This window comes from Symsagittifera roscoffensis, chromosome 3, assembly GCF_963678635.1.
Source record: "Symsagittifera roscoffensis chromosome 3, txSymRosc1.1, whole genome shotgun sequence".
Taxonomy (NCBI): Eukaryota; Metazoa; Xenacoelomorpha; order Acoela; family Convolutidae; genus Symsagittifera; species Symsagittifera roscoffensis.
In genome coordinates, this window is record NC_087064.1 from 65,297,361 (window position 1) to 65,321,070 (window position 23,710).

General features: G+C 36.7%; 2 protein-coding genes across 2 annotated transcripts in view; one reads left to right on the forward strand and one right to left on the reverse strand.

The window, feature by feature from the left end:
• Window positions 1-23,710, reverse strand: part of LOC134842000 (uncharacterized) — a 43,712-nt gene that overhangs the window by 17,138 nt on the left and 2,864 nt on the right. The window contains exons 2-5 of the mRNA XM_063858137.1: window positions 10,497-10,658; window positions 10,053-10,131; window positions 6,645-6,836; window positions 4,291-4,477 (exon numbers count right to left, since the gene is read on the reverse strand). Coding sequence (XP_063714207.1) covers window positions 4,291-4,477; window positions 6,645-6,836; window positions 10,053-10,131; window positions 10,497-10,658 — 620 coding nt within the window. The remainder of the gene's footprint in view (window positions 1-4,290; window positions 4,478-6,644; window positions 6,837-10,052; window positions 10,132-10,496; window positions 10,659-23,710) is intronic.
• LOC134841998 (protein sidekick-2-like) overlaps window positions 21,441-23,710 on the forward strand; it is a 142,220-nt gene continuing 139,950 nt past the window's right edge. The window contains exon 1 of the mRNA XM_063858131.1: window positions 21,441-21,462. The gene's annotated coding sequence lies outside the window, so the exon portion shown is untranslated. The remainder of the gene's footprint in view (window positions 21,463-23,710) is intronic.

Consider the following 23,710-nt stretch of genomic DNA (forward strand, 5'->3'; position numbering starts at 1 on the left):
ATTTTCTAAAAGCGCCTCAGGCGCCAATATATACTACTTTTGGCGGGGAGAGCGCGCTGAAAAAACGCAATTTTTTGGTCAAAATTTTCAAAAAAGTGCCCAAAAAGACCTTTTTTTTTCAAAAATTTGCCAGCGGCGCAAGTTTTGGTCAAATAGGGTTTTATAGAGCTTGGGGGAGCGCTCGGAAAATCAATTTGATCGACCTAAAAAAAGTCAACAAACTTTGATTTTTTTTAAAAATCAGTGCCTTTTGCGTCGAGAAAATCCTAGATTCGTCCCTGTTCTACAGACAAAACTATGATTCGAAGTGTTCTGACCATCTAAGAGTGCAAGCAAAACTTGTTGAAAGTAGCTTTTAATTAATTCTGATTGTTCCAATCAACTAATCGATTTTGGCTCTTTACAACTCCCCCATTTGAACTCTTAACTTCGAAAGCAAATTATACTTTGACATTTTGCAATGAAGTTGTGCCCCGTAAATCGTAATTAAAATACTATAAGTTGTTTTCAGAGCTTGAATCGATTTGCAAAAAGTTTTCTTAAGCTCATGTAAAAATTAATAAGCAATAAAACTTTCAATTACCTTAGGTTTTTATATAGCTTGAACCCATTGAAGAAGAAATAAAGTTTTCCCAGCACGCTACTGAGCAATAAAGCTTTGAATCTTTTCAAGTTGTTTTCATAGCTTAAATCGAATCGCAAAAAAAAATCAAGCAACCTAATGAGCTAGAATATTGATGAGCATTAAAAGAAATATCGGGTTTTTTTCAATCGCATGATTCGAATCGTAAAACTTTGAAGGTTTCAAGCACACTATTCTTTGTTTCCAGAGCTTGAATTAACTTGCAAAAAGATAGTTTTATCAACCTATTGAGCCATTAACTTTGAAATATTTCATGTTGTTTCATAGAGTGAATCAGTTAGCAAAAAAGTGAATCAGTTCGTAAACGTTTTTTTATGCACACTAACAAAATTTTGACTGTTTTGCGACAAAAGGCAGATAGGTGCCAGGACAATCTACCCTATTCCAAAATTCCAAACTACCCTATACCATTCTACCCTATGCCATTATACCATACATACCAATCTACCCTATACTAATCTGCCCTATATACCATAATGAGGTCCCATAATGTAATCTTTCAAAGTCCTAATTAGATTCGGAAAGAAACAGCACGTGTTAATTCATTTGAGTCTAAATTTTTCAACTAAATTTGAGTCTTTCACTTAAGGAAATTGTTCTAAAGACTAAATCGCAATTAGAGCCTCAAAATCTGAAACTTGTCTCAATTAACAAGTTTTAATCCCCAATTTTCAAAATCACGAACAAAAATGAAATCAAAACTACGTCATTATATCAATTTTCCTTGGAATAGCATTTACCAAAATGAGTCAAATTTCTTGGGGTCTATCCCAACAGAATCGGAGAACGCTTGTAATCGGTGGCCACGAGTTTACGAAAAAACAGGAAACAAAGAATGGAAACATTCACTGGAAGTTTTCAAGATGGGGGTCCCATAAATGCAAAATGACAGCAAAAACCCGAGAAAACGATCTTATTTCCTCTAGAAATGAGCACACGCACGAATTATTTCCTGGTCGTTCGGATGCAAGGCTTCTCGTGCAGAAAATGAAACAGGACACAAAAATTCAGCAAGTACCAGTCAATAGCATAATTATAGCAAACGGCCTGCAGTATGTCTCCGAAGAAAAAGCAGTTCAATAGCTCTTTCTTGCCGGTCGGTGATTAATCGGGCCCTCAATCGACAGAAGGTAAAAGATAGACCCACATTGCCTCCAATTGTCGACACACATTTTGAAGTGCCAAAGCAACACGAGGATTGTTGCGTCTTCGATAGCGGCATTGAAGATCCAGAAAGGGTGCTGATTTTTGGAGATCGGGACAACATCCAGAGTTTGATATTACATCGAGATGTTTGGCTGTGTGATGGAACGTTCAAAGTTTGCCCGATTCAATTTTATCAACTTTATACCATCTACATTCAACTCGCTGGATTTTGCCCCCCCCCTGCATTTATGCACTGTTGCCCAACAAAACAGAACACACTTACAAAAAGCTACTGAAGGGGTTATCAGCCATCACCGAAAACACCGAGCCTCACTGCATTCTCCTCGATTTTGAACGTGCAGCACTGAACGCTTTCGCTAGTCATCATACCGGAGCGTTGCTGAAAGGCTGCTATTTTCATTTATGTCAAGCGTTCAACCGGAAGATAAACGAAGTGGGCCTAAAGCGACTGTACGAAACTAATCACGATCTTGATTTGTCATTGCGCTTAATTCCAGCTCTAAGTTTTATACCAGTTGAAACGGTCAATGCTGCTTTTGACTTGGTTATTGAAAAAATCGAAAACGTGTCGGACAAATTTGATCTTGACGAAAACATCACTGAAAAACTTGATGAGGTAGCCTCATACTTCCAGCGCATTTACATCAAAGGCGAAACCATCGGAAGGAACTCTCGCGAACCTCTCTTTCCTGTAAACCTTTGGCATCATTCGGAAGAAGCAGCTGCTGGGTTAATAAGGACAACAAATGCTGTAGAAGGCTGGCATCTTGGCGTTGCTATTCTCTTTACAGGAAACCACCCATCCGTTCACACCTTTCTGGAACAAATCAAACTGGATGCTGCCAATCAGAAATTCAATATAATGAAACCAATGGGAGGAAACAGCAACCCCAGTGGAAAGAAGTACAGGGAATTGAATGAGAAAGTGAAAAACATTTGCAACAATTTTAACAAAGATTCTATTTTAACATATTTGTATTCTCTCGCGCAATTAAGTTATTCCTAATTCTGTTTATTTGATCAATTTTCGTGAATTTTTCAAAAATTTAAATTAAATTTTTTTAAGAAATACACTTTTTGAGGTTCCCGTGGCCGTAGAGGGCTGAAATTTTGGGAGGTAATAGAGGCCAATATCAAAAGAAATTTACCTTCTCCCTCACCCCGCCCCCCAGTACCACCTTGGCCTGGTACTGGGGGTCTACCCCTCCTCCTTTTGCGATCAACTAGTCAAACCCTCAGTAACTTTCGAATTTCATTCAAAATTTGTCTTCTTGGTGATTTGATCTTTCGAACTTTTGATTTTCAAACACATGCATTATCCGCTAAGCTATGTCGACTTGATGTGATATGACTTTTGTTTGTTTAAGAAATAGCCGCAACGCATTTCTATAGCAACATTGGATTAAAATTTCTGTTCGTTCATGCTTTGAACTCATTTCCATTTTGAACAAGCAAGTTTTACGTTGCTTTGATATTTTGTTCACGTGCGTCAATTATTCTTCGATCATAATTAATGGTTCTATGATTTGTTCTGAAATACACTGTTTCGGATTCTTCAAGAGGATGGGGTAAGTTTCATTTGCTTTAATTATAGGGTAGAATGGTATAGGGTAGATTGGTAGAGGGTAGATTGGTATGTAGGATAGAATAGTATAGGGTAGATTAGCACAGGGTAGCTTGGAATAGGGTAGAATGTCATGGAACCGGCAGATGGGTTGTTGATTTTAATTGGCTCATAGAAATTAAAACATCCACGAAAAAATCTGAAGTTGACGAAAAAAAGTGGTTCTCAAATGTTAATCTCGTCTCAAGTGTTGACTTTTCAAAAAACAGAGCCAATTGACAGTTGCAGGGGTCAATAAATGCAAAACAAAAAACACTGAAACGTTTTTTGAAAAAATTTCGGCTTTCGAACTTTGAAGAAAAATATATGGCTTTAAGGCTTCTTGAATTTCAATAACAATTTCTGACTGACTTTATTGAAAAAATTGAAACAATTTGAGAAAACTGTACTAATACGTTATCTTGTTACATCGTTTCAAAATCTAAAAAATAATCAACTTACTTTACTAGAAGTCGATCACGTTTTTCGTGGTATTTACACTTTTGCTGTTCGATAGTGGAGTTTGCCTTTCCTTTAACAAAAAAAAAAGAACTGAACAAAAATCAAATCGCGAAAAATCTAAGTTGAGCAAGAACACATTTAGACTTTTCCTGAATAAAAGGGAAAAAGACACGCTGTATTTAAGTGTCTTGACTTCGTTCATTGATACTTAGAAAAACGATTACAACATTTCAGATTGAGAATATTCTTAGCGAACGTACTAAAAATAATTGATTAAACAATGCGCTTGATAGAAAGTTAAAACATTGCGTCTATAGCGCATTATATTTAATATATAGGATTCTGAACATATTTATTTGTTCTCCATGCGATATAAAAGTTCAAAAGAGCTTCAAACTATATAATAGAAGCGTGCCTGGAGAGAATGGCCTTGATGTGTTCTGGGAGTGCTCTGTTGGTGATGATGTTGGTGTACTTGGACTGCTGCTCCTCACTCGTCGGGTCATAGTGCACATGGTGTACATCAGTGTCCCGCAACTCCGGAGTCCTCGTCTCTCTCTTCGCCGGCGATCCACTACTGTCATGCTCGCCTTCAGTTAACCCTGAAGAGCACCAAGGCATCCTATAAATTTTGTTCCCTACCAAGCAGTGGGAAGGAGTTTTGTTTTCGGTTGCGTTTTAGATGTTTATTGTTTTTTTACTTTAACTTCTTATTCCCGGCAACATTACTAACACAATTTAACTCCAGATGAGAAATTGATTTATCATTATGAAACCGTTGCCAATGTGATTAATTAAATTTTTTAAGACTCGTGTGTCGAGAAAAACTGGTTTGAAAATTTTACTTCTTTTTAGAATTAAGAGCTGGTGCGGCGATAGAAATGAGCAAAAAGTATCAATTAAACTGTGAAAAACTTAGTTATAAGCTCCGAAAATATAGTTTTTAAGAGTCTTTCAGCGCTACCACGGCGCCAAAGTTCAAAATTGTGCTTCATATTCATCTTTTTAATTTTCGAGCTTTGGCGCCGGGGTAGCCTCGCCTCAGTGTTTCATATTCATCTTTTAAAGAGGCGAGGGGTGACGGAGCTGCGCTCTAATTGCGATCCCACATTAAAAAAACATAACACAAGCAAATACAAGCGCCGGCGCGAAATAAGTATCCAGAAACATATAGCAAGCGCTAACTAAATTTGGAAGAATTTCTATAAAATTTAATCGTTTTTTTTGTGTTTCAGGAGGGGGGAGAAAGGGGGCGTAAAAATTTCCCTTCAAAGGCGCAAAATTAGACCATTAAGCCAAAAAAACGTTCAGGCGGAAGAAATCCGAGCAAAAAGGAAAATAGACGAAGTCAGGGTTCATAAATTTCTATTAAATATCCACTATAGTTTAAAAGAAGGATGGCCGGTTACTGTGCAAGTAGCAGAGAATGTTTCGATCATAGTCTAAGATAATACAAAAACCAAAGTTTTTTTTTCACATTAGAGTCGTTTTTTTTCTGCGTGATGTGATAAAAGGATCCAAACAAAAACTAGGACTTGAGAATATCTGACAGTCATAGTAAAAAAGACAAAAATTGCAGAACATTTTTAAATTTTTGAAGTTTTTAATTCCCAAATGGCGCTGAAAAAAATCCAAAAAACAACTTTACTTGAATAAATCTATGTTTTAATGGCCTAAATTAAGCAAGAACTTGCTATTGTAAGCCTGCTCGCTCGCATTATTTGCTCGAACTTTAAACCTGTTTTTCTCGATTTTGGGATCGTTCCAGGTGACATAAACAATTGCTGTCGTACAACTGAGATTGTCTTATGAATCAGGGCTGAAAATGCTTTAGTATGATATATCAATCCAAATCCAAAGATTGTTTGTGGTAACTGATTTGGTTGACAAAAAAAATAAGGCGGCTCGATAATTTTATTCGCTCTAATATACGCCAAATCAAAATTTTAATCATTCGACCAATTCCCATAATTATTTGAGGAACCTGATTTTGTGTGGACAACAAAAAAACTATAACACCCGAAAACAAAGTTCCTCCCCATTTTTCAAATGGTCGGAACAATTCTTTTTTATTTCCACGGGCCAAACAAATTGGATTCAACCTAAGTACTTCACAAAAGCGATCAAAAATAAAAATAGTAGAGGTAAAAGGCATTCGAATAAACAATGCAAAAATTGATTAGTTTTTTTTGCAACTTTTGACTTCAAATAAATTTGATTTCGACGAAAACACTATAAGAGATAGAAGGTAATTTGCTGTAACCCAGCAGACACGCTCGGTCGACCGAAAAAATTAGTTGTCAGAGCTACATAAAATCTAGGCCACAAAATTTAAGCCCGTGTCACCAATTAGGCCTATAACTTTTCGAGAAAAAAAATTATTCTAACTCGAGCTAGTTCAGTTTATTGAAATCAAAATACGCATTGTTTGAACAAGGTGTCATACAGGGTGGCTAAGGTATCAAAAAAACCGCTGGTACTGAATTCCAAAAAAAGTTTGACAATTTATAGCACAATTAAAAAGAGTTAATGCTTCAAAAATTAAACCATCAGAACATTGCTTCAAAACCTTTAATGATTTATAGGACTGTCAACAAGTGCAACGGAAATTTCTAGTGGCACCGTGGCCACCCCTTTATAACAAAGGCTAACTGGAGCATTTCAGCGCTCAAAAAATAATTAAATGAACGCAAGATTTTAGAGAAATCTTGTTTAATTTAATTTCCAGGGTGATTTCTTTCTTCCTTCCTTCTTAACAAGTGGACTGACCTTCGCTGAAGTCGCCGACAGAGTACTTGACATGTGGCATGCCCGACGAGTAGAACTGTGAGTAGTTGTCTCCATTCATTATTCCCTGAGCGGCAGTGAGAAAGTGGTAGTCGCTCGGATGCACTTCCGGATAGAAGTCCACTTTGTGCTCTTTGATCTCCGGCAATTTCTTCCTCTGCTTGTCCAGACGCTCTAGCGAAAAAAATAAAGATGACTTCATTTATCCAACTAGAATGTCAGAGATTAAACGAGAAGGGTGGAAATCAACCTATGAAAAACAGCATGGATAATTATTTATAACAGCTAGGTAAGCAATTAGGCAAAAGACAGCTCAGCCAACTTTAAATTATTTTTAGATACTTAATTAATATGGAAGGTAATGAAAAAAACTGAGCGTTCGGAAGTTTCTTCAATAATTTCATCGTCTATAGGACCCATGCTTTCATTTCTGATTTCAAAAAAAAAAACAATTATACCGATAAACGCAGCAAATTAATCTGTGTATCAAACTCCGTATACTTATTCCAATTTTGTGAAGGTGATAAACAAAATGCAAAAAAAAACACTCCAGGCATTGATGAAATCATCAATTTAGTTCTGAAAAAAAAACTGTTGATAATTGAGCACTTAACCTAACTTATTTACCAATCTTTATCATTTTAGCAGGAATTCTTCCGAATATCCTGAAATTTGTAAGCCGTTACAGAAAATTAGAAGTGAACTTAGAAGTGACCAGTTATCGCATTTTTCTCTTTAAAAAATTTGAAGGCAAATTAGAAGTGAACAGTTATCGCCCTTTTTCTGTTTTAAAAATTTGTTGTAAAATCTGAAAAAAAAAACATGGAAAACCGCTTGTTCAATTATCTAAAAACTTGTATTTGATCTTCAATCATCAATTAATTTTCCGTCTCAAAAATTGCTTCTGTTGATGCATCAGCAAAACTCATTGCCAGAGTCAATTTCGGAAAGTAAAGTCATCAATTACAATTATTTTCATTGTTTTAAAAACGCTCTTGATGCTGAAAAAATTCTGCTTCAAAAATAACAGTTATCTGCAATTAAGGCCGTTAATTTTGAATTATTTAAAAGTTGTATCTGATCAAATGCTATTTGAAGTAATTAATGCTAACCCTTCTAAATGTTCGCCCGTGTCGTGTGGAGTGCCTCAAAATTCGGTTCTGCGCCCATTAATTTTCTTAATTTATTTTTGACATGCCTTTAGGTTCCAAATTACAGGATATATTTCTCTTTTTTTGCTCAAGGTCAACATTGGTTACACAGAAGCGAAGCTGTGCGTCGCAAGACAAGCGAGAAAACTACAAAAAGCAGCTCTAGAAAGTGAAATTATAAAGGGTAGAAATAAGCCTCAAATTATTATTTTATTTGGTATGTGTCGGATTCAAACTAGAGATCTCAAGATTTGGAGTCTCACATTCTCGCATCTGCTCCACGGGCCATTGAAAGTTTACTAACACTAGCCATTATTGACGCCAAAGATGCTAACAAGACTGCTCGTATCAGGGCGAAGCCCTGAATGTTCCGACTGCCTTTCAAGGTCTATGAAGCAATAACATGAAAAAATTAAATGTGATAGATGTCAATAGAAAAATCAGGCATTTCTTAAGTAGATACCAAAGGGGGGGCAATTGTTAAGTAGATACAAAAAAAAGAAACAAAAATGAAAAACTTTTTTTGTGGAATTTTTTTGTGGAAGTCATCCCCCCGCACGCCATATAAAGTACAAAGTGATAAATTTCGCTTCTATTAACAAATCAATTATCGCAAATAAGCTTCCTTCGACCAATTTGGAACGATTTCTAAGACGGATTAAATCTCCGCTTACGCGTTAATAGCGCGAAATATATCGCGCGTTAATTGTCTGAAAATGGCCAAAATGCCCATCTTTAAACCCCCATAACTTTACCAAAAATTGATCACAGCTAAAACATCGTTTCAAATTTAAGCTCAAGACAACAGAACATTTTGAATGATATAAAAAAAAATCCGTCAAAAATGACTAGTTAAAAAGTCGAAATTTGTCTGAAGAAAAAAAAGCCACCCCGAGCACAAATATTCCGTTACTTTCGTATCGGAAGTCGGAACAATAAATTGCTATTGCTATGCAGCAAAAATGCTACTAAAGATAAATATACCGAGAGCTAAGCGCGGCGTTGAACCTTAGACAATAGCTTCGGAATCTCACGTTCTTCCCTCTGAGCCGCTAACGCTTAACTAATGGCAAACACTAGCCACCAATAAAACGAACAAATGCTATGAAATCCCCAATGCTACAGAACATGAATATGCCGAAAAAGCCGCAAAATGATCACTTTTATATATCACTTTTATTATGAGTCATATTTTTACACTGCGCACGCTAGCTGGCTTGTTTATTACCAAAAACTTGATATTTTGCTCCCAGAAATATTTCGCGCAAGTACTGAAACAAAATGTTAACCAACTATTTACCTGCTGTCTTATGAGTGTACCAGTTTTTTTAGCCTTAAACCGGCTTCATACTTCGCTTAAGAGATTTTTATGTCCTATTTTGTTCAAACGAAATCTAGACGATATCATGAAAGAAATAATAACCGTAATATTATTATTCGAGCTACATGTCTAAGACCTTCTGAAATTTTGTATTTTCTCTGTTTACAAAATATGTTAACTTTTTCTTCTTAATTCGTTCTTCATTCAAAAAGTTTCAGTACGCAAAACAAGAAAATTTGAATTCTTCGGAGTTCGGAGCCATTTTGCAAAACTAATTGGAGGTCCTACTTGTTCGAAAACAAGAAAGCTAGGCTTCTAGTTTTTTTGAGAGAAAAATGATATATACCTAAACCTGGAAACTTCTTTTCTTCGGAAAAATCAGATATTACACATTTCGTGCATATTTACAAAAAATTGGATTTTTAATGTTAGTAACTTAGTCCTGATAAAATATGAAGAGGAGCCTGGATAGTTTATCACAATAGATATAATTTTTTTAACTATTTTTCCCAGTCCTAGTATGAGTACGCTCAGGGTTAACATAATTTTGCATCGCTCGGACATTGTCACATTTCCTGCAAAAATCGCCAAAATTAAACTGTAGACGCCTAGTGGGCACAATGAGGCCCATTTGCTTTGTCTGTCCTTTCTATCAGGAGCTTTCATATTTTGCATAAATTTCTATTTATGAGTTAATTATTGGTAACTTCTGTGCATATTTATTCTTAGCACTGTTGGACGATTCTGGAAGAGAACGGAAACTTTTTTTCTTGATTTCTTTTGATTAAGTACACAACATTCCATACTCCTTCAAAATTCTTTCATGCCATCTCGATAAAAAATGTTTTAAAAGGTGAACAAAGAGTAATTAATATACGCTCAGCTCAATTTATGATAGTGGACCTTTATGTGTCTTACCTTGAGCCAGGACATTTCTGATGTACTCTCTGTAATGGTCATCTATCTTCTGCTTCTTGCTCTTCAGTCGGTCACGTCTCTGAGAGAGAAAAAAACTCATTCATCATTATATTCACTTATAAAAACTGAGCAAATCTGTCTGATTGTCAGTTTCTGTTTTTCTCATTAAACTCGAACTTTGATGGATACATTTTCTGAAGTCTTCTGAAATTCTATAAATCTTTAGCAATATTTCTTCAGCAATTCGTTGAAATATCATGGATCAAAATCCATTCAAATGATCTTATTTTGATGAAATCCACCACAGCAAAAGATTTGCATTCAAAGTACGCTCTTGCACCCCTTTCACCATATGTGTCCCTTGTTTTTCAAGAAGAAGGGGCGAAACTAGGACAAAAACAACTACCCTGACGACGTATCAACTGATTTAAACTAATTAGCAACCTTCTGTTCCAGCTGTTGGGCCCTCTCTCTGGCCTGTTTGGACTTCTCGTCCTGGGCTGCAATGAGCCTCTTGGTGATTCTGTTCTTCTTCTCCAAGTAGTTCTCCTCCCCCTCCCAGTATCTCTCCTGGGCCAGGCTCCACAGGTCATACCATTGACGGGGCTGAAAAGACACAAAAATGTTTTCCACACTACACGACAACATATTAATATTGTGATGAAGAAAACATTTGCAGACTCATTAGTTCCAGTAAGAAAGGAAATTAGTCAGTTACAGACCTAACAGAACAAAACAATTTGAAGCACAGTTTACAAAGCTGAACCGCTCAAAGTCAGAGGCAATAAACATATGCAAAGTCGATTTTAAAATAATTTAAACTACTACCGTGTAACGCACCACCGGTTTTAACAAATTATAAAAAACTGCAGATATTGGAAATAAGGTCTGCATCCTTTGAGTGTACTCTGACAGCACCCAATTACAAGAATGGTAATTTCATATTTTGTAAAAAAAAATATATATATATAAGTTTTTTTTACTTATACTTTAAAAAACCATAAAATTCTGAGAAGTTCTGCTCCACATCTCGGAAACTAAAAGCAAAGCAGCAGTCGCATTGGAATGCAAAATTTGTAGCTCCTGATAGTACTCTCACAGTACCCAAATACAGCGTTGGGAATTTCAAATCTTGAGAAACTTCAACTTTCTAAAAAAAACTTTTTGAAAAACCATGAAAAACATTACATCTCAAAAACACAAAGATTTGAGCAGTCATTTTTGGAGGCAAGATTCGCAACCTCTGAGAGTACTTTGACAGCGCCCAACTATTGTGTTGTGAGCTTCAAAATTTGAAAAAAAAAATGAATTTATCTTTTCTGAAACTTTTTGAAAAAATCACCAAAAACGTCATATGTCGCAAACTACAAAGATTTGTGACGTCAGATTTGGAGGCCGAATTAGAAACTCCTGGAAGTGCAATGAAAAAGCCTCAATATAGAGATGCGAACTTCAAACTTTGTAAAATGATTTATAACTAAGTTCTTTAAACAATATTTAAAAAAAGATATAACAAACGTCACATCTCGGAAACTAAGACCATGTGAGCCGTCTCATTTGGACACCAAATTAGCAACTTGCAGCTCAAGAGAGCACTTTCGCAGTATGAAACTACAAGGTTGAGAATTTCAATTTTTGAAATTTTTTTAAAATCTAAGTTTTCTGATAAATTACAAAAAATCATTGAAGACGTCATATCTCGAAAAAATTACAAGCATTTGAGCAGTGATATTTGGAGGCAAGTGATACTTGCAACCCCTGAAACCCTGAGAGTACTCTGACAGCCCTTATTACAAAAATGGACATGTCAAATTTTGAAAATATCTCAAAAACTAGAAGGATTTGAGCAGTCATACCTACTGGAGGACTCCGACAGAGCATCACTATCGAGGTGAAAACTTCATATTTTGTTAAATTTTTATATCTTCAAACTTTGAAAAATCCTTAAAAAGGTCATATATCGAAAATATAAGGATTTGAGAAGTCATATTCAGAGGCAAGATTCGCAACCCCTGAGGGTACCCTCAGAGTTACCAACAACACGATGAAGATCTTCCAAATTTTTGAACATTTTCAAATCTTAATTTTTTGAGAAATTCTAAAGCTTTTGAGAAGATTTGGAGGGTAGATTCGCCATCTCTGAGAGTTCATTCCGAGCAAACATGCCAGACACTTAAATTTAAAATCAGCCACAACGGAACAAAATTTACGCAAAGAAACAAAGCCGACGCTATTTGAGCAACAAGTTGAGCCGAAAAAAAATATGATTTTATACAAAAAATATTCCACCACAAACAACCATGGACAACACTTGCACTTGCAATTACAAAGAAAGTTGTTTACAGCGTAAGAAAAATCAGTGATGTGGCAACTAAGCCGACCATCGTTCAGCAGTCACCAACTGAACAGAAAAAAGATTATATGATTTTTTGAAATGAGAACGAACAACAATTGCACTTGCAGCTGCAATGAAAATTGACTACAGCACAAGCAAAATCCGTTGTGACAATTTAGCCGACAAAACTTGAGCGAACAACCGAAAAACCAACAATTCACTTTTCTAGGATTTTTTTTTTATTTCCTTGTTCTGAAAAAACCAAGGTCCGGCCACGACTCAATCCCAGACATTAGGGCACGAAGGCAACTGGTCTACCTCCAGGCCAAAGGGAAGCAATCTGGAAAGTTAATAAAAGACAATATAAGTGAAAAGAAGTCAGCTGCATAGAAAAGAAGCTGCCTTTTGCTCCTCCTCCTCAGCAAGTGATTCAACTGATTTTGTTAACCAGACTCTCCAGTTTGATAACGCTTGCTAATAGCAAGCGTAATCAGCACTGTAAACCGCTTGTCAATAATCCGTCTTAATTATGAAAAATCTAACCATGAATGCCAACTCTAAACCTAAGAAAACTAGCACAACCCTGAAAAGTACATTCAAACCTTTTTTTTTCGATAATAATTGAAGAAAACAATAAGGTGCTGCAAAATTATAGAGAAAAAAATTTGACACTTAAATTCAAAACTATTATTAAAAAACCTGATTTTGGCTAAATAATTTCAAAGAAATGAAAATAAGGTGCTGCAAAATAATACGTTGAATTTGTTGACGTAACCAAGTGAACTTCACACCACTAGGCTCCAAAACCGGATCAGGCGAGGACGTTCACTAAGTCCGAAACTCCAGTTTAAGCAATATTGCCTAAAAATAAAAATTTGATGGGCATTAAATTGCTGTTAAAGTTGCCTAAATCCTATTGATCATGCGACTACTATCGCAACCTACGGCCCAATATCGTAACTAACAACGCCGCCGCACTTTATGGTAGGTTTCAAACTTTCTTAAATTAAACAACATCAATCTTCACTCGAGAAACATGTAGTTTTTCGTTTCTTTTTTCGTGCCTGTTTTTGTGATCTATCAAAAAGAGTTTTGTACTTTAAATGAAATGAGAAAAAATTGAAGTTCTATCACCCAAGCCACGCACAGTATGTTAAAACCATCTTTAATCTATTTTTAAAAAAATTTTGAGGTCACTGTGACAAAAAGATTCAACTAGAAACATTCATCATGAAAAATAATTGCACAAAAATAATCGACCGTAGCGGTTCATCAGAAAAATGACATACGAAATCAAATGAGTCTCAAAAAATCTGCTACTTATTTTCGAATTAAATTGTGGATTTTTTCCGCAATCTGTTCTTTTTATCGGACCCGTAACTGCCAAACCATTTATACTGGGGAGATTCCCACGACCTGTTTTTGTGATTCAATCCTAAATCTCAAATTTTTCAGAGTAGTTTTCGAGAAGAGAGAAAAAGTTTGCAAACATTTAGAAAAAAGACAAAAAAAATCAGAATGTGAACGTTTTCAAGGACATGTTTTCTAACAGAAACTAAAGATTCAACACTTATGCAGGAAAAATTTTCACAGTCTTTTTCTTAGATTTAACCACTAATCTCAAATTAGGTTAGTTTAGGGTAGTTTTTAAGAAGTCAAAAACATTCCAAAAGACGGTCGCAAGAATCAAAAAACTTGACTCTCCAGAGTGTTATAGCTTTTTTCGACTAATCTGATTGAACCCAAACCCTGAGCTTTGGGAGGGTAATGTTTAAGAAAATTAAAAATATATTTCATCAAACAATCAAGAAGCCCAATTTGGAAAAAAAAATACGGAAAATAAGCCGACAGAATAAAAGACGAAAAAGACAAACCCGGAAAAAAACCTTTTTCCAGCACAATTGGAAAAAAAAAACATAAAAACTCAATTGAGCAAGTCAGCAAAAATGTGTATAAAAAGTTGGCAACGGGAAATATGGTCTAGCTCATGATTACAAGTCACTTGCTCTCGCAAGTGAAAAAAAAACTTGCTAATGGTAAATGCCATCTAATTGAAAAAGTATTCAAAAAGAAAAACAAATAATTAATTAAGTTAAATTTCAAAAACCTCAATTCGAAAACTGATTTTTATTCAAATGACTCTACAAATTTTTTTGCAAAATTATAACCAGAGGATTCACTTACTGCCTTCTCATATAGAAAATATCAGCAATAAGACAAAAAATACATTTGAAACGACATAAATTATAAAAACTTCCTTCAGCAAAAAGAAAAACATAAAGGATCCGTTTCAGAAGGATCAGCCTTAGTGGTAACAAATTCGACACAAATGAGAAAAACTAAGATATCTCAGAAGTTAATTCGATTAAGGTCGACCACTCTTAGGTATAAATAGCCAACCAATTTCAGAACTGGACGAGGATAGCCGGTTGCTGAGCAAGTAGCACAGAATGTTTAAACTAACTTCGTAAAAACCTAGACAAAATTTTTTTTCGTTGTCTTAAAATTAGGGTAAGTTTTAAAGCGTTGCGTGATCAGAAAATAGAAGAACCCGTAGAAGGTTACAAAATTAGGAATAATTACCATCAGTTATTTTCAAAAATGAATAACAAACAAAATGAAAATATCTCCGAAAAAGTTTAACTGTTTGGCAATTTACTGAATTGAATTTTTTTTACCAGGTAAGTGCTACATTAGCCTTCCTCGACAAATTTCCTGGATCAGAATTAAGTTTTCCACTATTTACTAAATTTTCTTTATTAAAACCTATCAGCTGAAAATTTGTCACAGATGTAAAAATTTGCAACCAATTTTTCTCAACAGAGGGAAAATTTAATGAAATTTTTTATGTCTTTCGAATCACGACTTAAATGCCTTTAAGGAGGGGTCATAAACAACATTTTCGCCATGTTTTTTTCACAAAATTGTCAGAATCGGCAAATCGGAGCACTCAGAAAAGCAATTTGGTCGACCTAAAAATAAGCCGGCAAAATTTCAGGTTTTTTTTTCAAAATCCAAATACCCCTGGAAGTACTTCAAGACTATATACAGTGAAAAACTAGCAACCCTTATTACGTGAAAAAAATTTTATGTCGTTCGAATCACGACTAAAATGCCTTTAAGGAAGGGTGATAAACAACATTTTCGCCATGTTTTTTTCAAAAAATTGTCAGAATCGGCAATCGGGAGCACTCAGAAAAGCAATTTGATCGACCTAAAAATAAGCCGGCAAAATTTCGGTTTTTTTTCAAAATCCAAATACCCCTGGAAGTACTTCAAGACTATATACAGTGAAAAACTAGCAACCCTTATTACGTGAAAAAAATTTTATGTCGTTCGAATCACGACTGAAATGCCTTTAAGGAAGGGTGATAAACAACATTTTCGCCATGTTTTTTTCAAAAAATTGTCAGAATCGGCAATCGGGAGCACTCAGAAAAGCAATTTGATCGACCTAAAAATAAGCCGGCAAAATTTCAGGTTTTTTTTCAAAATCCAAATACCCCTGGAAGTACTTCAAGACTATATACAGTGAAAAACTAGCAACCCTTATTACGTGAAAAAAATTTTATGTCGTTCGAATCACGACTAAAATGCCTTTAAGGAAGGGTGATAAACAACATTTTCGCCATGTTTTTTTCAAAAAATTGTCAGAATCGGCAATCGGGAGCACTCAGAAAAGCAATTTGATCGACCTAAAAATAAGCCGGCAAAATTTCGGTTTTTTTTCAAAATCCAAATACCCCTGGAAGTACTTCAAGACTATATACAGTGAAAAACTAGCAACCCTTATTACGTGAAAAAAATTTTATGTCGTTCGAATCACGACTGAAATGCCTTTAAGGAAGGGTCATAAACAACATTTTCGCCATGTTTTTTTCAAAAAATTGTCAGAATCGGCAATCGGGAGCACTCAGAAAAGCAATTTGATCGACCTAAAAATAAGCCGGCAAAATTTCGGTTTTTTTTTCAAAATCCAAATACCCCTGGAAGTACTTCAAGACTATATACAGTGAAAAACTAGCAACCCTTATTACGTGAAAAAATTTTTATGTCTTTCGAATCACGACTTAAATGCCTTTAAAGAAGGGTCATAAACAACATTTTCGCCATGTTTTTTTCACAAAATTGTCAGAATCGGCAATCGGGAGCACTCAGAAGAGCAATTTGATCGACCTAAAAATAAGCCGGCAAAATTTCGGTCTTTTTTATCAAAATCCAAATACCCCTGGAAGTACTTCAAGACTATATACAGTGAAAACTAGCAACCCTTATTACGTGAAAAATTTTTTATGTCTTTCGAATCACGACTTAAATGCCTTTAAGGAAGGGTCATAAACAACATTTTCGCCATGTTTTTTTCACAAAATTGTCAGAATCGGCAATCGGGAGCACTCAGAAGAGCAATTTGATCGACCTAAAAATAAGCCGGCAAAATTTCAGGTTTTTTTTCAAAATCCAAATACCCCTGGAAGTACTTCAAGACTATATACAGTGAAAAACTAGCAACCCTTATTACGTGAAAAAAATTTTATGTCGTTCGAATCACGACTAAAATGCCTTTAAGGAAGGGTGATAAACAACATTTTCGCCATGTTTTTTTCAAAAAATTGTCAGAATCGGCAATCGGGAGCACTCAGAAAAGCAATTTGATCGACCTAAAAATAAGCCGGCAAAATTTCGGTTTTTTTTCAAAATCCAAATACCCCTGGAAGTACTTCAAGACTATATACAGTGAAAAACTAGCAACCCTTATTACGTGAAAAAATTTTATGTCGTTCGAATCACGACTGAAATGCCTTTAAGGAAGGGTCATAAACAACATTTTCGCCATGTTTTTTTCAAAAAATTGTCAGAATCGGCAATCGGGAGCACTCAGAAAAGCAATTTGATCGACCTAAAAATAAGCCGGCAAAATTTCGGTTTTTTTTCAAAATCCAAATACCCCTGGAAGTACTTCAAGACTATATACAGTGAAAAACTAGCAACCCTTATTACGTGAAAAAATTTTTATGTCTTTCGAATCACGACTTAAATGCCTTTAAAGAAGGGTGATAAACAACATTTTCGCCATGTTTTTTTCAAAAAATTGTCAGAATCGGCAATCGGGAGCACTCAGAAAAGCAATTTGATCGACCTAAAAATAAGCCGGCAAAATTTCGGTTTTTTTTTCAAAATCCAAATACCCCTGGAAGTACTTCAAGACTATATACAGTGAAAAACTAGCAACCCTTATTACGTGAAAAAATTTTTATGTCTTTCGAATCACGACTTAAATGCCTTTAAAGAAGGGTGATAAACAACATTTTCGCCATGTTTTTTTCAAAAAATTGTCAGAATCGGCAATCGGGAGCACTCAGAAGAGCAATTTGATCGACCTAAAAATAAGCCGGCAAAATTTCAGGTTTTTTTTCAAAATCCAAATACCCCTGGAAGTACTTCAAGACTATATACAGTGATAACTAGCAACCCTTATTACGTGTAAAAATTTTTATGTCTTTCGAATCACGACTTAAATGCCTTTAAGGAAGGGTCATAAACAACATTTTCGCCATGTTTTTTTCACAAAATTGTCAGAATCGGCAATCGGGAGCACTCAGAAGAGCAATTTGATCGACCTAAAAATAAGCCGGCAAAAATTCAGGTTTTTTTTCAAAATCCAAATACCCCTGGAAGTACTTCAAGACTATATACAGTGAAAAACTAGCAACCCTTATTACGTGAAAAAAAATTTTATGTCGTTCGAATCACGACTAAAATGCCTTTAAGGAAGGGTGATAAACAACATTTTCGCCATGTTTTTTTCAAAAAATTGTCAGAATCGGCAATCGGGAGCACTCAGAAAAGCAATTTGATCGACCTAAAAATAAGCCGGCAAAATTTCGGTTTTTTTTCAAAATCCAAATACCCCTGGAAGTACTTCAAGACTATATACAGTGAAAAACTAGCAACCCTTATTGCGTGAAAAAAATTTTATGTCGTTCGAATCACGACTGAAATGCCTTTAAGGAAGGGTCATAAACAACATTTTCGCCATGTTTTTTTCAAAAAATTGTCAGAATCGGCAATCGGGAGCACTCAGAAAAGCAATTTGATCGACCTAAAAATAAGCCGGCAAAATTTCGGTTTTTTTTTTCAAAATCCAAATACCCCTGGAAGTACTTCAAGACTATATACAGTGAAAAACTAGCAACCCTTATTACGTGAAAAAATTTTTATGTCTTTCGAATCACGACTTAAATGCCTTTAAAGAAGGGTCATAAACAACATTTTCGCCATGTTTTTTTCACAAAATTGTCAGAATCGGCAATCGGGAGCACTCAGAAGAGCAATTTGATCGACCTAAAAATAAGCCGGCAAAATTTCGGTTTTTTTTTCAAAATCCAAATACCCCTGGAAGTACTTCAAGACTATATACAGTGAAAAACTAGCAACCCTTATTACGTGAAAAAATTTTTATGTCTTTCGAATCACGACTTAAATGCCTTTAAAGAAGGGTCATAAACAACATTTTCGCCATGTTTTTTTCACAAAATTGTCAGAATCGGCAATCGGGAGCACTCAGAAGAGCAATTTGATCGACCTAAAAATAAGCCGGCAAAATTTCGGTCTTTTTTATCAAAATCCAAATACCCCTGGAAGTACTTCAAGACTATATACAGTGAAAACTAGCAACCCTTATTACGTGAAAAAATTTTTATGTCTTTCGAATCACGACTTAAATGCCTTTAAAAAAGGGTCATAAACAACATTTTCGCCATGTTTTTTTCACAAAATTGTCAGAATCGGCAATCGGGAGCACTCAGAAGAGCAATTTGATCGACCTAAAAATAAGCCGGCAAAATTTCGGTCTTTTTTATCAAAATCCAAATACCCCTGGAAGTACTTCAAGACTATATACAGTGAAAACTAGCAACCCTTATTACGTGAAAAAATTTTTATGTCTTTCGAATCACGACTTAAATGCCTTTAAAGAAGGGTCATAAACAACATTTTCGCCATGTTTTTTTCACAAAATTGTCAGAATCGGCAATCGGGAGCACTCAGAAAAGCAATTTGATCGACCTAAAAATAAGCCGGCAAAATTTCGGTTTTTTTTCAAAATCCAAATACCCCTGGAAGTACTTCAAGACTATACAGTGAAAAACTAGCAACCCTTATTACGTGAAAAAAATTTTATGTCGCTCGAATCACGACTGAAATGCCTTTAAGGAAGGGTGATAAACAACATTTTCGCCATGTTTTATTCAAAAAATTGTCAGAATCGGCAATCGGGAGCACTCAGAAAAGCAATTTGATCGACCTAAAAATAAGCCGGCAAAATTTCAGGTTTTTTTTCAAAATCCAAATACCCCTGGAAGTACTTCAAGACTATATACAGTGAAAAACTAGCAACCCTTATTACGTGAAAAAAATTTTATGTCGTTCGAATCACGACTAAAATGCCTTTAAGGAAGGGTGATAAACAACATTTTCGCCATGTTTTTTTCAAAAAATTGTCAGAATCGGCAATCGGGAGCACTCAGAAAAGCAATTTGATCGACCTAAAAATAAGCCGGCAAAATTTCGGTTTTTTTTCAAAATCCAAATACCCCTGGAAGTACTTCAAGACTATATACAGTGAAAAACTAGCAACCCTTATTACGTGAAAAAATTTTTATGTCGTTCGAATCACGACTGAAATGCCTTTAAGGAAGGGTCATAAACAACATTTTCGCCATGTTTTTTTCAAAAAATTGTCAGAATCGGCAATCGGGAGCACTCAGAAAAGCAATTTGATCGACCTAAAAATAAGCCGGCAAAATTTCGGTTTTTTTTCAAAATCCAAATACCCCTGGAAGTACTTCAAGACTATATACAGTGAAAAACTAGCAACCCTTATTACGTGAAAAAATTTTTTATGTCTTTCGAATCACGACTTAAATGCCGTTAAAGAAGGGTCATAAACAACATTTTCGCCATGTTTTTTTCACAAAATTGTCAGAATCGGCAATCGGGAGCACTCAGAAGAGCAATTTGATCGACCTAAAAATAAGCCGGCAAAATTTCGGTCTTTTTTTATCAAAATCCAAATACCCCTGGAAGTACTTCAAGACTATATACAGTGAAAACTAGCAACCCTTATTACGTGAAAAAATTGTTATGTCTTTCGAATCACGACTTAAATGCCTTTAAAGAAGGGTCATAAACAACATTTTCGCCATGTTTTTTTCACAAAATTGTCAGAATCGGCAATCGGGAGCACTCAGAAGAGCAATTTGATCGACCTAAAAATAAGCCGGCAAAATTTCGGTCTTTTTTATCAAAATCCAAATACCCCTGGAAGTACTTCAAGACTATATACAGTGAAAACTAGCAACCCTTATTACGTGAAAAAATTTTTATGTCTTTCGAATCACGACTTAAATGCCTTTAAGGAAGGGTCATAAACAACATTTTCGCCATGTTTTTTTCCCAAAATTGTCAGAATCGGCAATCGGGAGCACTCAGAAAAGCAATTTGATCGACCTAAAAATAAGCCGGCAAAATTTCGTTTTTTTTTCAAAACTTTTCAAAAGGGGTAATTCCCGATTGCAAGACAGTTCAGTAAATAAACTTTAATAAAAAGAAATAAAGGATGGATAAATAGTAGACAACAATCTCAAAGTTCTGGCAACTTAAGCACAATCATCAGTGCGATAGTCGCTGCACGAGCTCGAGAAACTTCACTGGGAAAAAATCAACTCCCGATCACGAGACCTTACCACCGGCAAGTGTGATATCTCATAGTTTGCAATGAAAACAACATAGGCAACAGGCATTTGGAAAAGTGTCAATGAATTTGAAGAAATCTGTAAAAGATGGCCCTTTTCCGAGTTTACAGAACCTTTTATGCTGGATACTTTCTTCATTATTTAGGCCGAATAGAGCTTTTCAGTGAAAAAGAAAAACAAATGGAAACATAAAAAGTTAAGTTTAATGTATTAAAAAACTACAGGTGTAAGTTAAAAACACTTGCATCATTTACAACTGCCTAATTGTTGTGATAAATTGTTGTGATAAATTAGCCTAATTGTTGTGATAAACTTATTAAATAGTTTCAGGGATGAGCTCGCGAGGCATGGTTGGAGAAAATTGATCGACAACTCTACTGATTGATTCAGTTTCCACTCTCCAAACATTGTGATAACCATTGGTCGACACTCCCATCCAAGCCCACGGTATTTTGAGTCAATTTTCGTGTCTCTAGATGTCTGGCACAAACGACCCGTGGAAGAAAATTCCATTTGATTTACGGGATCGAACAGCGACCCGGGTACTGGACGCAAACGACCCGCAGATCCTGGTCGAGTGGAAGCCTGGCAACCAGCAATGGTCTTCCCTCCGCCGCGTTCGCGTTCAAGACGATGGGCGCGTGTTCTGGCGGAACAATCAGCGACCAACGGGTTTGCTAGTGGAGCGAGCTCCAGTTCAGTCTCTTAGCAGCTTTACCCAAGGCATGGAGGACCTCACGATAGACATTCAAGCAGCCATCCCGCACACTAGCCTCATCCAGAACATGGACGCTCTCAATATAGACTCACCGCCAAGCTACGGTTTGCTTTCAAACTCTATTTCTGTCAATGCTAATCTTTCTAATGTTGATTTTAACGGTGCTTCTCCTTCTGTTGATTTTAACGGTGCTTCTCCTTCTGTTGATTTTAACGGTGCTTCTCCTTCTGCTAGAGACCTCCGCGTGGGGTGCCCTGTCTGTCTGTTGCAGGTAGGAGTTTGTGCTTCGGGGTTGGTCAAGTCCCACAAGCATCAGGGTTCGAAGTGCGATGGCTCCGGTCACAGACCCCGGAATCTTGCCACCAAACTGCCCCTTCCTTCCTTGGCAGACAGAAGTTTTCGATCCCAACTAGAAAGCACGTTCCTGTCAGCTGTCGCAACCTGTGGGCCAGAGTAGTCTCTTCGACTTACGCAAAAGTGAAGAACAATCCTTCGGTTACCGACAACTGGATTGAGTTGTTTATCCTCAGCCAGTGTGTTTTGCGTTCTCCTCCCCGTGGCGGGTCTAAGCATCTGCGATACGAAGAAAACAATGTTCAGTCCAGGTTGAACAGGTGGCTTAACGGCGAAGCTACCCAGTTATGGTTTGAAGCCACTTCTTCAAGCCTCTCGTCATTAAGCCCCTCCCATCCGAAGAAGTTGATGTTAAATTTGGCAACGCTAGGCAACTTGGAAGTTACCGTAAAGCCATTGCCGCGCTCTGCCCAGAGAGTTTGTGCTTTGATGACGCGGCTTTATCGGTCCTGCAAGAAAAACATCCTCCTGCTGTCACTGTCGTGCTGTCTCCCGAACCTCCTCCAGATCTTAACCCGTGCAGCATTTCCCGTGACATATTGATCAACTGTGTTAAGAGTTTTCCAAAAGACTCTGCTGCAGCAGTCTCCAAATTTTATGCCACACACTTGTCTATTGCTTTTCTTTGCCCTTCACCCGCTTACGGCGATCAGGCCATCTCCGCCGTTGTCAATCTTCTTGCTCGTGGTGAGGCTCCTACCTCCATTGCTTCTTACTTATGCGGAGCCAGTCTTCACGCGCTGAAGAAAAAAGATGGTAGCAGAAGACCCATAGCAGTTGGTGAGATCTTGCGCAGACTTGTTGCCAAATGCCTTTGTCGTCTTTCTAGCCAGAAAGCCGACTCTTTGCTCGTTCCTCTTCAGGTCGGAGCGGGCGTTCCTGGTGGCTGTGAAGCCGCTTTTCACGCGCCGAACGGGCTCGTTCCTTCCGTGGGTGACACTACTTCTTTGGCTATTCTCCAGGTCGATCTGAAAAACGCCTTTAATACCCTCGACCGGTCCTCTATTCTTCGGCAGGTTGCCGACCAGTTTCCAGAGCTTCTCCGGTGGGTCGAGTTCTGCTACAGCCAACCATCCTGGCTGAAATTTGGTAATTCCCTTGTGCTAACCGCGTGTGGCGTCCAGCAAGGTGACCCACTGGCTCCACTCTTGTCTGCCATTACTATTCATCCCATCATTGTAGCTTTTAAGAACCAATTTCCTGATCGCGCCTGTAACGTCTGGTACCTTGACGATGGTTCCCTTGTCGGCGATGTTAATCTTCTCGCTCAGGTTTTTCCACATTTGGTTTCGTCTATGGCTAAAGTCGGCTTGGAGGTCAGCGTTGAGAAGTGTGAAGCTTGGTCTCCCAACCCCAACCTGGATTTTAGTGCTCTTCCTAATGCCATTACCGTTCGGAGCAGTGATTTGAAGAACGTGGGCGCTGCCATTTCGACTATTGACGACTTTATCCAAGCCCTGTTCCTGAAAAGAGTAGGAAAGTGCGAAAACCTTATGGA